This window comes from Lygodium microphyllum, chromosome 17, assembly GCF_053477565.2.
Source record: "Lygodium microphyllum isolate KBCC chromosome 17, Lygodium_microphyllum_v1.1.10, whole genome shotgun sequence".
In the NCBI taxonomy this organism is placed as follows: Eukaryota; Viridiplantae; Streptophyta; class Polypodiopsida; order Schizaeales; family Lygodiaceae; genus Lygodium; species Lygodium microphyllum.
In genome coordinates, this window is record NC_141151.1 from 12,677,016 (window position 1) to 12,689,841 (window position 12,826).

Here is a 12,826-nt window from a genome sequence, read left to right on the forward strand (position 1 = left end):
CAAGGGCTGAGCTAAATCAACTCCAAATGCATCTTACATAAGAGGCATAAAATCCACAAGTGATCCGGTATCAATAGACATCAGTAGAAGCATCACATAAGCCATAGGCATACAAATACATGTTGTCTCAGACCTGATATCTGTTGCAGAATATTCTGTCATTAGATTTTGGCAAATCCAACATCACCATTGTGTCCGGAGCATGCCAAAACCCCAACCTAGACTCTTACCTTGCATGAATCGGGTTCCGAATGCGTGAGATATGATAAAAAGAGTGATTTTTGAGCCATTTTTGCAAACATGCACAAATAAACGTGAGCATGCTATTGTACTTGAGGGGCCAAATCAGGGTGGGTAGCGGATAAGCAAGAGCCCAATGAAGGTGTACAATAGGCCTACACAAGCCTAGGACAAGTCCAAGCAAGAGGTGAAGAGAACAAGCTTCAATGATGGAAGCTATGGTTGCCTCTTCATGAAACCCTATTGTTCATGTCAAAGAATGGCTGAGAATTGAGTGAGAAGCAAGCTCTCATACCTCGTGTAGATGCCAGGGAAAGCCGAGAAGTGCTCACGAAGGACCTGCTCTGATACCAATTGAAAGGGATGCAGGAGACGCGGGAGAAGAGCACACACAATGTAGGTGCTGTCAATAATGTTATGACACCCTTATTGCACTTTCATATATATATGAATAAAGAATATGGGCAGTCACTGTACACGGGCAGGCCCAAGGGCCTTTTACCCCAACATATTTGCTTCCACTTGGGAGATGCTTGTAGTTACTTGTTGGTAGAACTTGGTTCTCTACTTGTGGGCTAATTTGATTCTATATGCTTTGGACCCCGACACTTACCTCTCTCAGTAGTTTGTTAGTGATGTATGCATTATGGAATGCATGGTTTACTAGCACTTTGATTTCATGATAGTCTTTGGTACTGGTGGTCTATGCTCAGTCACGGCTAGTTGCATGCTTTGTATCCCGATTGCTACTTGAATATCCCTAGTAGTGGGAGCTTTCTTTCTTGGCTATTTGTCCATAGTTGGATTGACAAATATTGCTACCTTTATTTTAGCATTGCTATAATTACAATTTTTAGCATTGTCTTGGAGAGTAGACATTGTACTTTGGTAGCCTATTACTTGTAGTTGGTAGGTAGCTCCATAATTTGGTATTTCCTCTTGTTTTGCCCTTATTTAGGCTGAGTTTTGGAGGCTGATTTGTAGTCATTTACAATAGCCTATTCTTTCGGATTTTGCATTGGTATAATGTCATTATGGTTGGTTCTTTGAATGACAACGCTATATATCAATATTAAAAAGCTTGATGGTACACATTTTACCTATTGAAAGATGTAGATGTGGCAAGTAATGCTTCAAAAGAAGCATGTTAGGCCATTGAAAACCAAGAGTCTAAAGCCCGAAGGCATGGATCAAGATGATCGGGATGAGTTGGATGAGCTATATAAATCTACCCTTGAACTCTAGGATGACTTTGCAGGGCATTGAGTTCAAGGATAACCTACCCCCCTGGTTCTTGCTTGTGACCTACCCAAGTCATGGGATACTTTCCATACAACCATGTGTGCTAATATGCCTAAGGATGGCTTAAAACTCTAGGATGTTGAGGGCGCTTTACTAATGAAGACACATGAGATAAATAGAAAGAATATGGATGTAGCCCACACTTCTCATGCATTGATTGTGAGGGATAGACATGATAGCAAGATCAGTAATGACTATCGTAGTAGAGGCTCACAAAGGTCTTAGTCTCATGGGTAGTCTCACAGTAAGTCCCATGGTTGTAAGTTCTCTCTGACATGTCATTATTATGGGAAGTAGGATTATATTTGGCTACAATATCATAAGATGTGCAATTATAAGTGCAAAGAGAAAGGCAAGGGTAAAGTGCAATAAAAGTTTGATGATCACAACATTGTTCCTAGTAAGTCAAGTACAAAGATTGAAGAGATAAATGTAGCGCAAGCTAAGTTAGATGATGAGTATATCTTAGCAACTCCCTCTCTTAATGCACCTTAGTTGACCAATGCTTCGTCTATATATTCTCAGTGTTAGCTACTTCAGGGGGGCTCCCTTTCATGTTACCTCATATAGGGATTGGTTTTAGTTCTATCACAACACAACATCTTTTGTGTGACTATTTGGCCTTGGATATTATTGGCATTGGGGATGTAAGATTGTAGTTTCCCTCAAGTAGATCCTTTACTCTACATAATGTTTGGCATGTATTGACTTTGACCAAAAGCCTTCTATCTACTATCTAGTTTCCCTCAAGTAGATCCTTTACTTTGCATAATGTTTGCTATGTATTGGCTTTGACCAAAAGCCTTCTATCTACTATCTAGTTGGATGATGCATGCTATTATTTATCTTTTGGTGATTTCGCATGGAGGATTACATGTGGGAATATATGACTACATGAGATATGTTTGGGAAGGTTATAATGGGATGCTTGGCTATTGTCAAAGGTTATACTCTACATCTTACACATACATGGCTCAAATGAACGAAATGAAAAAAACATTATTAATTGCATAGACAAGCATTGCTAAGCTTATAAATAAGATTGACGTTTTGAAAAATGCTAATAACTCATTAGAAGACAGATTAGCACACTTCAAGAAAACTCCAATAGGATTTAGAGAGAGAAAGAGACCATTAAAAAATGTAACTAGCTTGTGTGAGAGAGCAAAGAAAAAAATATTAAATCTTGCAAAGAAATATGTATCTAACATATCAGGCACTAATATTCGAGAGTGAGAAGAGAATCAATCTTTTAAAAGTGACCATGAATAATAATGATATTTAAAGGATTCTTAAGTCACCTCAGAACGTGGATTTGAGAGGCCCAACTCTCAAAGAATTGGTAAATTACTTAAAGGACACAATAAAACCAAACGAAATTGTAGAGATGTGATACTGTGGGTTTTAATCGAAAAGGTTATCGTGCTATCTCTAGATTATAGTTTAAAAATCTTAAATGTAATAGAATAACTGCATTTGGATTAACTCAAGCCCTTACAATATCGATTGCAATGACTACCATGAATCGTAAGATTCCACATTTTGGGGAAATACATTCATATTGAAGCGTCTATGCCATACGAAAAGACAAAAAGAATATCTAGTTTTGAATACAATGTGTTTAACAATATATGAGTTGATCTAAGAAGAGTGCAGATTGCAACGGTTCACATGTATAGACTCACGTTATAGGAATGTCACAATGTTTTGAAGTTTACCTTGAAGTCAGATGAAGCGTAGATTCAAAAATGACAAAAGATAGAAAGAGTCAGCATTTGCAGCATGAATAGGGTATTGGACTACAACAATGGTGATGATCAAGCTCCAATGCAAAATTTTTAGTCTGAGATGGAAATTTGGTGGATTGGTGCAGTCCAGGTACCAATTGAGAATCATCAAGAACTGAAATGGATGTTCACTCATACAGGTATTCTAAACATTATTAAGTCTCAAAGTGAAGGAGAAATGTTGGTGGTTGATGGGGTTGGTAATTTTAATATGGAATGGCACATGAGCACTGGCTTAAAAACTATCAAATTTATGCTTGGAATATGAAATGTAAAAAATGCAAAATATCCTTATATTTATTGCATGAAAAGTGTTGGGTCTAAAGATTGGAGCAACTTGCGCCCTGTAAGAAGAGCCCCAACTAGAGACTTTATAGATTTGAGTAAATATGAAAAGAAGGAAGATATATGGGGTCCCATTCTTTCGATTCCTCTTACAAATATTCATATATGTATTTTGCATGTAGAGATTAGAATCATTAATAAACTTCTCAAGTTGCATCTCGACTATGCATACTCAATTAAGCCCATGTCTTTATTGGATGAGTGTATTGACAAGTATGAGGCATTACTCTCCAAAATGTGTTTTCATGGAGGTCAAGTTCACTTAAGAAAAGATCCAACACTTTCAGGGAAAACAAGAGATGTCTTGGTTGATGTCTCAATGAGAGGCTCAAAAGCTAGACGCTTTTTAGGAAACCATACAAGAAAACAGGCGAGTATTACTTGGGAGCATTGGAGAGTGTTGTGTGGGATAACAACAAACTTTGCAAGCATACCACGACTTGTATTTATAAGGATGGAGGTTTGGAGACACCTCGATGTCTTCCTAAAGCTCCTCAAGCAACAAAAGATAACCTACATATATCCAAAAGAGTTTAAATGTTCAATTACAAATCTTGTTTAAGCAATAAAAGAGGCATGGGAAGAAAAGGATATCACATTTATTTGGAAAGAGAATATTTAATCCAAGCTTTCTTTGATAAAATTTCCAATGACATAAAATGATTGTTACTCTTTTGAATTTGCAACATATCCTTCATATCCATGGGCCTTACTTTGTGGAGAAGCAAGGGCCCCTAGCAACTTATAGTAGCCAAGGCATGGAAAAATCTCACTATCAAGCACGTACAAGTTTTTTTCGAAGCACAACACATGGAGAAGGAGTTACAAAAAGCAATGCTCTTGAGGAGCTATTCAATTGGTTTTTCCAATGACAGCTTCAAAGAATGAATACTAAAGATGACAATGAAACTTGAGAATTCATAGTATTTTTCAAGAAAGAAAAGTACAAAGCTAGCTCTCAAGAGCCTTTACATCTTCCTCCCTCTCCGGGATCTTTCCTCCATAACTTAGAAATTTCTCTTGTAATGAACTATTGATTTTACATCAATTCGTATTGCTGCCAAAGCATAAGATGAGAGCGCTAGAAAGTATCCTACTCTAAAAGCAAAGAAACCAGGACCATAACAAAAAATCCTAATTGATACAGTCTTCTCCAAAAACAATCACCTTATGTGCATTGTACTGTAACCCAGAGAAACCAAGTAGCCTTGTAAGTGTCTTGATACATAGTATAGGCCATGTTGCTTTCTTTAAGAAGATGTTATGAAATACCAAGAAAATATGGAGATCAATCCTTGCAAAGTAATGGCCAAGTGCAACATCTTTTAGCAAACTAATACCAACTCTCGACCCTTTAGCTCGTCCCAAGAAGTTACTAAAATCTTCAATCTCCAACTTTAAAAAAAAGATAAATGTCAAATGAATATTGAAATCAAACATATTAATGTATTTTACAAAATTCAAGATAATAGTACCAATTGATTTTTATCATTATCCAGCTTAGTTGGATTCCATATATTAATCGATGATTGTGCCTCATTGGTATCTTTCAATTCTTTAACATACTCCGACTCCTCTCTTCCAAAATTAAAAATTCCAAGTCGGCGGTCTTGAAGGCAGTTAAACTCCTCACGAGTAATCACATACTCTTTCTCAGCATTCTTTGCCTTGTTAAAACAAAGAGAAAGAGCATCCCCTGCTTCAATAAACTTGTCATCTGTAATTTCAATATCCAATAAAAGTAACTCTTCTTTCAATTCATTTTCGACATCAACAATGCCATTTGCAACATCGGAAGCCTCTGCAATTATCGCTAAACAATAATCTTCCCTAAGATTGAAGAGCCTTTGGATGTCTGATAGTAGTATGTATTCCTTGTCATTGATAGGGAAAGTTGGAAGAGAAGGAATAATATAGAAAGAAGATCCACATACAATATCTACATTTGCATGGTTTTCTTCAATAATGGTCTCAGCTTTGAATTGGACAATATCTAGTTTTCCAACAATATATGCTTCTTGCTCAAGGTCCAAACATTTCTCTGCATCCTTGTCATTTGCCACCTCATCCAAAAGGCAAAAGCTGAAACATTTTGGATCCTCTAATTGTTGTTCATCAAATGTGACAATATATTTAACAAGAGTATACGCAATAAATGCATTTGCTTTCGACATAAGCCTACATTTCCTAGAATAAAAAGAACAAAACAAATTTGGTGCACCAAACCTGTCAAGAGAATGAGATGTACACTTCCTTGAAAATAAAGCATTCTCCAAAGGCGAGCTCCCAATAGGTATATGAACATATTCCTTTGCATCCTTTTCAACCACAGGAGATGTAATATCTTCAAACTCACTAAACTCCACAAAAAACTTCTTGCAAGAGTTCCAAGACATGGTCAATATCCCAGTCATGGTTGAAAATATCCTTTACAATTCCATAGTAAGATACCTCCACGTCACTCTAAAGAAGAAGTCTAGGAGTCTTTCTAGGGAGAAACCTCTATGATATGAGACTATCCAAGAACCCTCAATGGTGACTTGCCCTTGATGATTGGAGACTTTCTAGGCATTCCCACACTCACTATTGAACAAGGGGAAGAAGTAGTGGGAATTTTAGGGAAAAAGGCAGGACAACCATAGGCCCTTGACCTTGAAGACAATCTTCTCCTTTTCCTCTTAGGGGTAACCGCCTTTGGCCCACAAGATCCTTTGGTTCAGACATGAGTGGAAGCACGATATGGCACGAAAAGGTACACACGACCATATGACAAATGCCTACTCGCTTCATATTGGGGGATCCATGATACGACGCAAAAAGATGATTCCCCTCACAATGAGAAAGCCCATTCACTTTGTATCAAAGGGTGCACGATACGATGCAAATCAATAGAGCCGACGATATGGGATAACAATACTCGCTCTATATCACTAAGTGGAATATGGCACAATAACAAACGTATAATAATAGAAGCTCAAATTTGGCTAGGCTTAATAATTTGCTAAAAAATCTATAAATGTCTAATTATACGTATATATAGATAAGAACAGGGATTGGCCAAGTGGACAACCACTTCAACAATCATGTGGGTGACCTTCGGAAATCCTAGCCAATCATACAGTGCCACGTGTTGCCTGTCAAACAAGTATAAAAGACCAATGCTGGCTTACATGGCTAACTATTGATATCCACGATGTGAACGACGATACAAAGCGAGTGACCTCTTGCACTGCCAACGCTCTTCCACCATTGCTTTCCAAGATCCAAGCCAGCGATACGGTGCATGACTTTGATATCCTCCTTTTGTGCCGTATCCGCACTGCACATTACAATGTGAATAGGTAATTTGTCATCTTGTGCTTTGCTCTATTCACGTCGTATCTACAGTTCGACTTGGGTTTGGAATTTCTCGTCAATATACAGACGTAGATACGGCATGACTACGTCATGTGTGATCTTGCCTCTCGCTACTTTCGCATTGTATTTGCCCTTCCTTCGTACATTCGCAGATACGGTACAAGGACATCTTATCTGATATCATGCTCTCTCTTCGCACCATATCGGCCTTGCAACTGGAGATTTGCAGATATGGCACGAGGACATCTTATCCGATATTACGCTCTCCTCTCTTTGCACTATATCGGTCTCGCCACTTGAAATTTGCAGATACAATGCGATGATATCTTATCCGATATTGCGCTCTCCTCTGTTTGTGCCGTATCAGCCTTGCCACACTTGGGATTTGCAAATATGGCACAAGGGCGCCACCTTCAATTTGTTGCTTAACATCGTTCATGTCGTATCTGTCCCTGTCGTCGGGATCCTTAAAATACCTTGAGCGAGATAGTTACTATTTGCACATACAACGTAAATGCATGGCATCCGATCTAACTCTCCTTTCCCTTCGCATCATATCTGTTGTTGCTTCCACCGATCTTACCCCGTTTTTAGTTTCTAATTTATATGTCTGTCATTTTGATTTGTATACTCGTCATTTTCAAGCAGGTGATAGGTAGGACAAAGCAGGTAATTTGTATGTCTGTCATTTTGATTTGTGTACTCGTCATTTTCAAGCAGGTGATAGGTAGGACCAAGCAAACTACAAAGAAAGTATATATAGACAACAAGGATAGTGAGGAAGAGCCAGGGCTATCAATGGATCCTCAAGTTTTCCCTCCTGAGATCCTTTATGTCCCTTGTTTCCCTCAATCTCCTGCCATGCAATCAAAGCAATCTAGTGCAGAGAGTGTGTGTTCTCCTCCTATCCATAGCAAGCTTCATTTTGTTGACAATCAACCATGTGACCTTGCTGAACAATTCTCTCCTATAGCTGCCAAGTTTTCTATCTTCCCTAGAGCCCCTATTCAGCAAATAAAGCAACATGGATCCTCTTTTGCTCATGGAGAAGAGCCTTCCAAACCTGAAAAAGAGAAATATGAAATTTCTCAACCTCTAGTAATCTCAATGTTATAATTTTCGAAGCAAGGCTTATAGAAAGACCAAAAGATGAGAAGGAATGCTGAGAGAGAAAATTCAAACTTTCTTCGCAAAGAAGTAAATAATATCAATCATTTATAGCTACTACCCTGTCTTAATAGCATATAGATGTCATCATCTGCTATTGAAAACCCTCTTACTATTGCCTATAGTAAATACTGTCATTAGTAACCCAGATGTTGCCACCTACAATTTGGAATCCCCAAGAGCTATCGCCTTCCAACTTGCTCTTTCATGTTGAAAAATTGAAAAAAAAATAGTTCCAATTGACTCCAATAGCTCTCTACGATTCACACATGAGATGGTCACATTTTTTCTCTTCTTGAATCTCCCACCAACCTTCATGGATAAATTTGTTAAATGGCATGGTTTTTCTAGCATTATCCATAATTAAATATTAAAATCTAATAATTATTTTGATTTAAAAAATCTAATTTTTCAATAATTAAATTAGCTAGACAACTTCCATTCCTAAGTGTCTCTACACTACCTTTGACTATTAGATTAGTATTAGGTACCATTAGATATTTCTCTAATATCACCAATTGACACTTATATCCACATGAATGACCTAACCCAACAACTAGCACCGAATACTACCAAGTACTTGTACAATATAACTTATAGTAACTTTTACATTTGACGTCTTATGATTTCTTAAAGTTCCAAGCTTGTAAAGTTACTCTAATCCGAATTACAACTCACATGTGTAACATTTACTTAACCATGTGATTAAAAATTAATCCACATGTTAAGTGAGATTTCAAAAATACATATCCTCACGACAACCCTCCCTCTTAAAATCCTTACAATCACCCTCGATAGCACTGCCAAATGCATTTAATGCAAAATATTAGATTGGAATTTCCATAAGGCATCAAAGTTAACACAACATTGTGCATTGTTGCTCGACCGTTCCATATGCCCAACACGTGCTGAAAATTATCAACCAACATTACATAACGTAAGACTCGCAAAGATTCTCAAAAACATTGCTAGATTATCATGTTACATGTCTATTTCTCATGAGCTGAACTCATCTAGCAAAATCAAGCCACAGCATAGCATAAACCATAGCTAAAACATCAATGGCATCATAACATATGTTGCTATCCACAAAACCAGCTGAATACCATGGGGGCATCGTTAGCGGCTGCCACAATGATGGTTTACACTTGTCCAAGGACTTGGGGATTAATTTGATGAGGTCCCTGTTCATGACTTCCACAAGGTAACTTGAAGCATGGACCAAATTGAGCTTCACTAAATCATCAGCACGTGTCCCATAGACATTGAGAAGAGTTCAAGGAGGGGAAAGTCCATCATGACCTGGGGCCTTCCCCTGTTTCATTGCCCAAAGAACCATCTTAATCTCTTCCTTGGAAAAGGGTTTTTCAAGAAGCAAAGCCTCATGCACAAGAATTTGCCGGACATTGTCGTGAAAGAACTCCACTCTGAACTTCATAGTTGTAAGCCTCAAGGGTCCACCAATCCAAGAGAGGTGGCAAATGAACACCTAGATAATTTCCTGGTCATCAGAGGCCACAATACCCATATCATCATCAACAGAGGCAATGATTAACATTTTGCCCACCCAAAATCAGAGAAGTGGGGTCATCTCCCATCCTTGAGCTGCACCTTAGCGGCTACCACCCATCTTTCCTCTTCCTTGGGAGGGGGGAGGGGGGAGAGGGACCGTTAGAAGTCTTATCTCAGAGAATCATCCTGACGGCAACCAGGATGGGGATATGGTCCGAGGCTGTCTCAGAGGGATAGGGAGGAACTGATACCCACTAGCAACCCACCATGCATGCATATTGGCATAGCACCTGTCCAATCGAGTAGCATGCCAGGTGCTTCCCAGATGTCTATTGTGCCATGTAAACACATCATCTGCCTTCGTTTGCTGCAATAGGCCAAGATCTTTGAGGTCAAGAGAGCCCTCAAGATCCCGCCAAGCCTCTCGCTCCTGACGTGACATTGTCCTAGAGTCACGTAATCAATCTGCATCTTGGTTGTCATGTTCTAGTCACCCACTAGGATGGTTGGAGCCGACTTGAATTTCCCACTTTGATCAGCCCATAGGGCAGCCCTGGCTGCTGACAAATTGGGGCCATACACATTGCAAACTATGAATTCTTCTCCTGTGCTTTGAATACTAATAGCCACTGCGGACCCTACACCAGATCCCCACAAGAGCCTTGGGGCAAGTTCCTCTTTGGCTGCAACAGTAAGGAATATCTTCTTAGCAAAGATTGTCTTCAATGGACATTCAAGCCACTTCCTGAGTGATCTATTTCCTCTCCTATACCTTGTCACATATTGCATATTTATTTATATTTTAAAAAATGAGAGAAAAGAAGGAAAAAATGAAAAAATGAAAAGCACTTGCATATTCATTGCACCCAGGGCAACACCCTAGCCCTTCTCCGGATGAAAGACTGCACACATTCCAAGAGATGAGCGTCACCTTCCTAGAGACTATGCTAGGTTTAGAAGTCATCATTGGCATCCTGTAAGAGTTCAACACCATCAATAGGAGCAAAGAAGTTGTGGTCAACCAGCAGTTTCCTCGCCTCCTTCTTGAGAGATCCATTAGAATTATGTTTGGAGCTCTTGTGCATCTGCCAGGCTCCTTAGACGGTGCATTTTCCTTTCTATGACACTGTTGCTTTAGCACCTCCCACAGCTCTTTGAACACCCATTCCTACAGGAGCAGGAAGCCTCCATCTTCTTAGTCTCTCCTTTGGATTTGGGGATTTGCACACTGTTTGGTTTGCCAAAATCCACAGCCTTCCCCAAGGGGCACTTACCAGCCTACTCTTTCTGTTTTTCCTCGATCTTCTTTAGTGGCTGGTCTCCAAAGTTACCAGTGTCAGTCTGCAGTGATTTCTTAGGGCATGCACAGGCGAAATGGCCATATCGGGAAAAAAAGAAAACTTAACCTCCACCACAACTTCGAAGCCCTGTGGGTTGACGACCTCCAAAAATTCTGGTGGTTCTTGCATCGGTCCCATAGCACACAAGCCCTTTTCTCCGCTTTGAGTTTAACAATGATAGTCACAAGGGAGGGAACATAGAGGACCTTGCTAGGGCCTGTGCAATCGTGTCAACCTCCTTGTCGAGCCACGGCGGTAGGCCAGGGAAAGACACCCACACAAGGCACTCATATTGGAGAACCCCATCAGGTGAGAAGGAGGAGCATCACGAGTGTGTATGTAGACCAGGTCACTCTTGAGGCCAACCGCAAAAGCAAGAATCCAATCATGCTCCATATGAGAGCCAACCAGAACCATGAAGAAGCCTTTACCAATGAATCAATATTGGAGCAACGAGGCTTTCCCTTGATACGTGTGCTTGAACCACTGGGAGAAGTCATCCTCCAACGAGGTCTGCTGAGGAAATAGAAGAGCATCCCTGCCAATACCAGGTCTGCATATCGGTTCCTGGCTTTGTCCAGGGGGAGAGCAATGGCTGCTCTGTGCACTCTTTTGCCCAACTCCAAGATGAGCACCTTCCTCGATGCATTGTGCCTGGCCTGCTCCTCAGCAAGCATCTGCTGCAGCACTTGCATGTTGACATCAGAGCTCTTTGCAGCCTGGAGGTAATCCATGCACTCAGGTTGGTCTGCCGCAATCAGCCTGTCCTGGCTCAGGACCTCATCGCTGGTGCGCTCTCTTCCCTCCCCCTAGCTCTTGCCCTCCTGACACCAGCTTGAAGGGTAGCTAATAGGCATTAACACAAGCACATGTCAGCTTCGCCATGCGCTCCCCCCACTTTTCACCTCCTCTTTCAAAGTTCCTTCAGTTTGGAAAATGTTGGGTGATTTTTTTAGTTATCTAAACATTGATAGTGGTCTGCTAATGCTAAAGCAATCCACAGTGATACTAGGCTGTCGATGCTGGAGTACCACACACATACAGCACAGACCCCTGCTACCAAATGTAAAGCAAACACTACCATTAGTGACACAGTGAAGCTACTACCAAATCTCGTTCAACCATAAAGGAATGATTACAACTGAACACAGACCATAAAACAAGGAATCACACTTCCGAATGCCTTTTTTTGGGCAACTCCATCTCTAGTTCCTCGACAGTGCCACATTGTGGCAGCTGTTCATTGCTGCATCGTGGCACCTGGCCTCAAGAGTCAAAACCCCTGGCCTGAGTTTAGGTAGAGCCTTAGGCACCTCACATTAGCAACCTAGATCCTACTTCCGCGTTCATTCAGAAGCCATATGCTTACCTTTCATTGAGGAATAGTGGATGCTGCTCCCATGAAGCCAAATTATCCCTCCCTCTCCTGCAGACTTCAAACTCTCTTTTGTCGATCAGTACACCCTGTTTATCCTAGATGCGTGCTTGTGATCATGATTTCCATTGATCAAACAGAAGCATTGTAGAATTATCTTGTAGCTAGATTGCAAATGAGGGTCAGCTAAACAGCATGCTACCCATGTGACAAAACATCCTCAGCCACCACTAATAAGGGTCCTAAGAGTAACTACAGACATCATATAAAGTTAGTATGACCAAGTCCTTGGTTTGTGGCCATGAGCACTTAAAGTGGCAGGCCAAAACAATGCAGTCAACGAAACATGCCCCTCATGACCAGGCCAAGCTTTTCATCAACTCAGTAATTTTGAAAAAAAC

At 40.2% G+C, this 12,826-nt stretch overlaps 1 protein-coding gene across 1 annotated transcript; it reads right to left on the reverse strand.

Moving 5' to 3' along the window:
• Positions 1 to 9,093: 9,093 nt before the first annotated feature.
• LOC148021580 (uncharacterized) lies at positions 9,094 to 12,708 on the reverse strand. Its single transcript, XM_087697002.1, has 2 exons — positions 10,564 to 12,708; positions 9,094 to 10,393 (listed from the first exon to the last, which is right to left on the reverse strand). Exon 1 carries the CDS (start codon positions 11,782 to 11,784, stop codon positions 11,356 to 11,358), a length of 429 nt encoding a protein of 142 aa, XP_087553128.1. The 5' UTR covers positions 11,785 to 12,708; the 3' UTR covers positions 9,094 to 10,393; positions 10,564 to 11,355.
• Between the last annotated feature and the right edge of the window lie 118 nt (positions 12,709 to 12,826).

Bases quoted from the DNA above. Each gene is read 5' to 3' on its own strand.
- LOC148021580 (XM_087697002.1), bottom strand. From the start codon at position 11,784: ATGGATTACCTCCAGGCTGCAAAGAGCTCTGATGTCAACATGCAAGTG.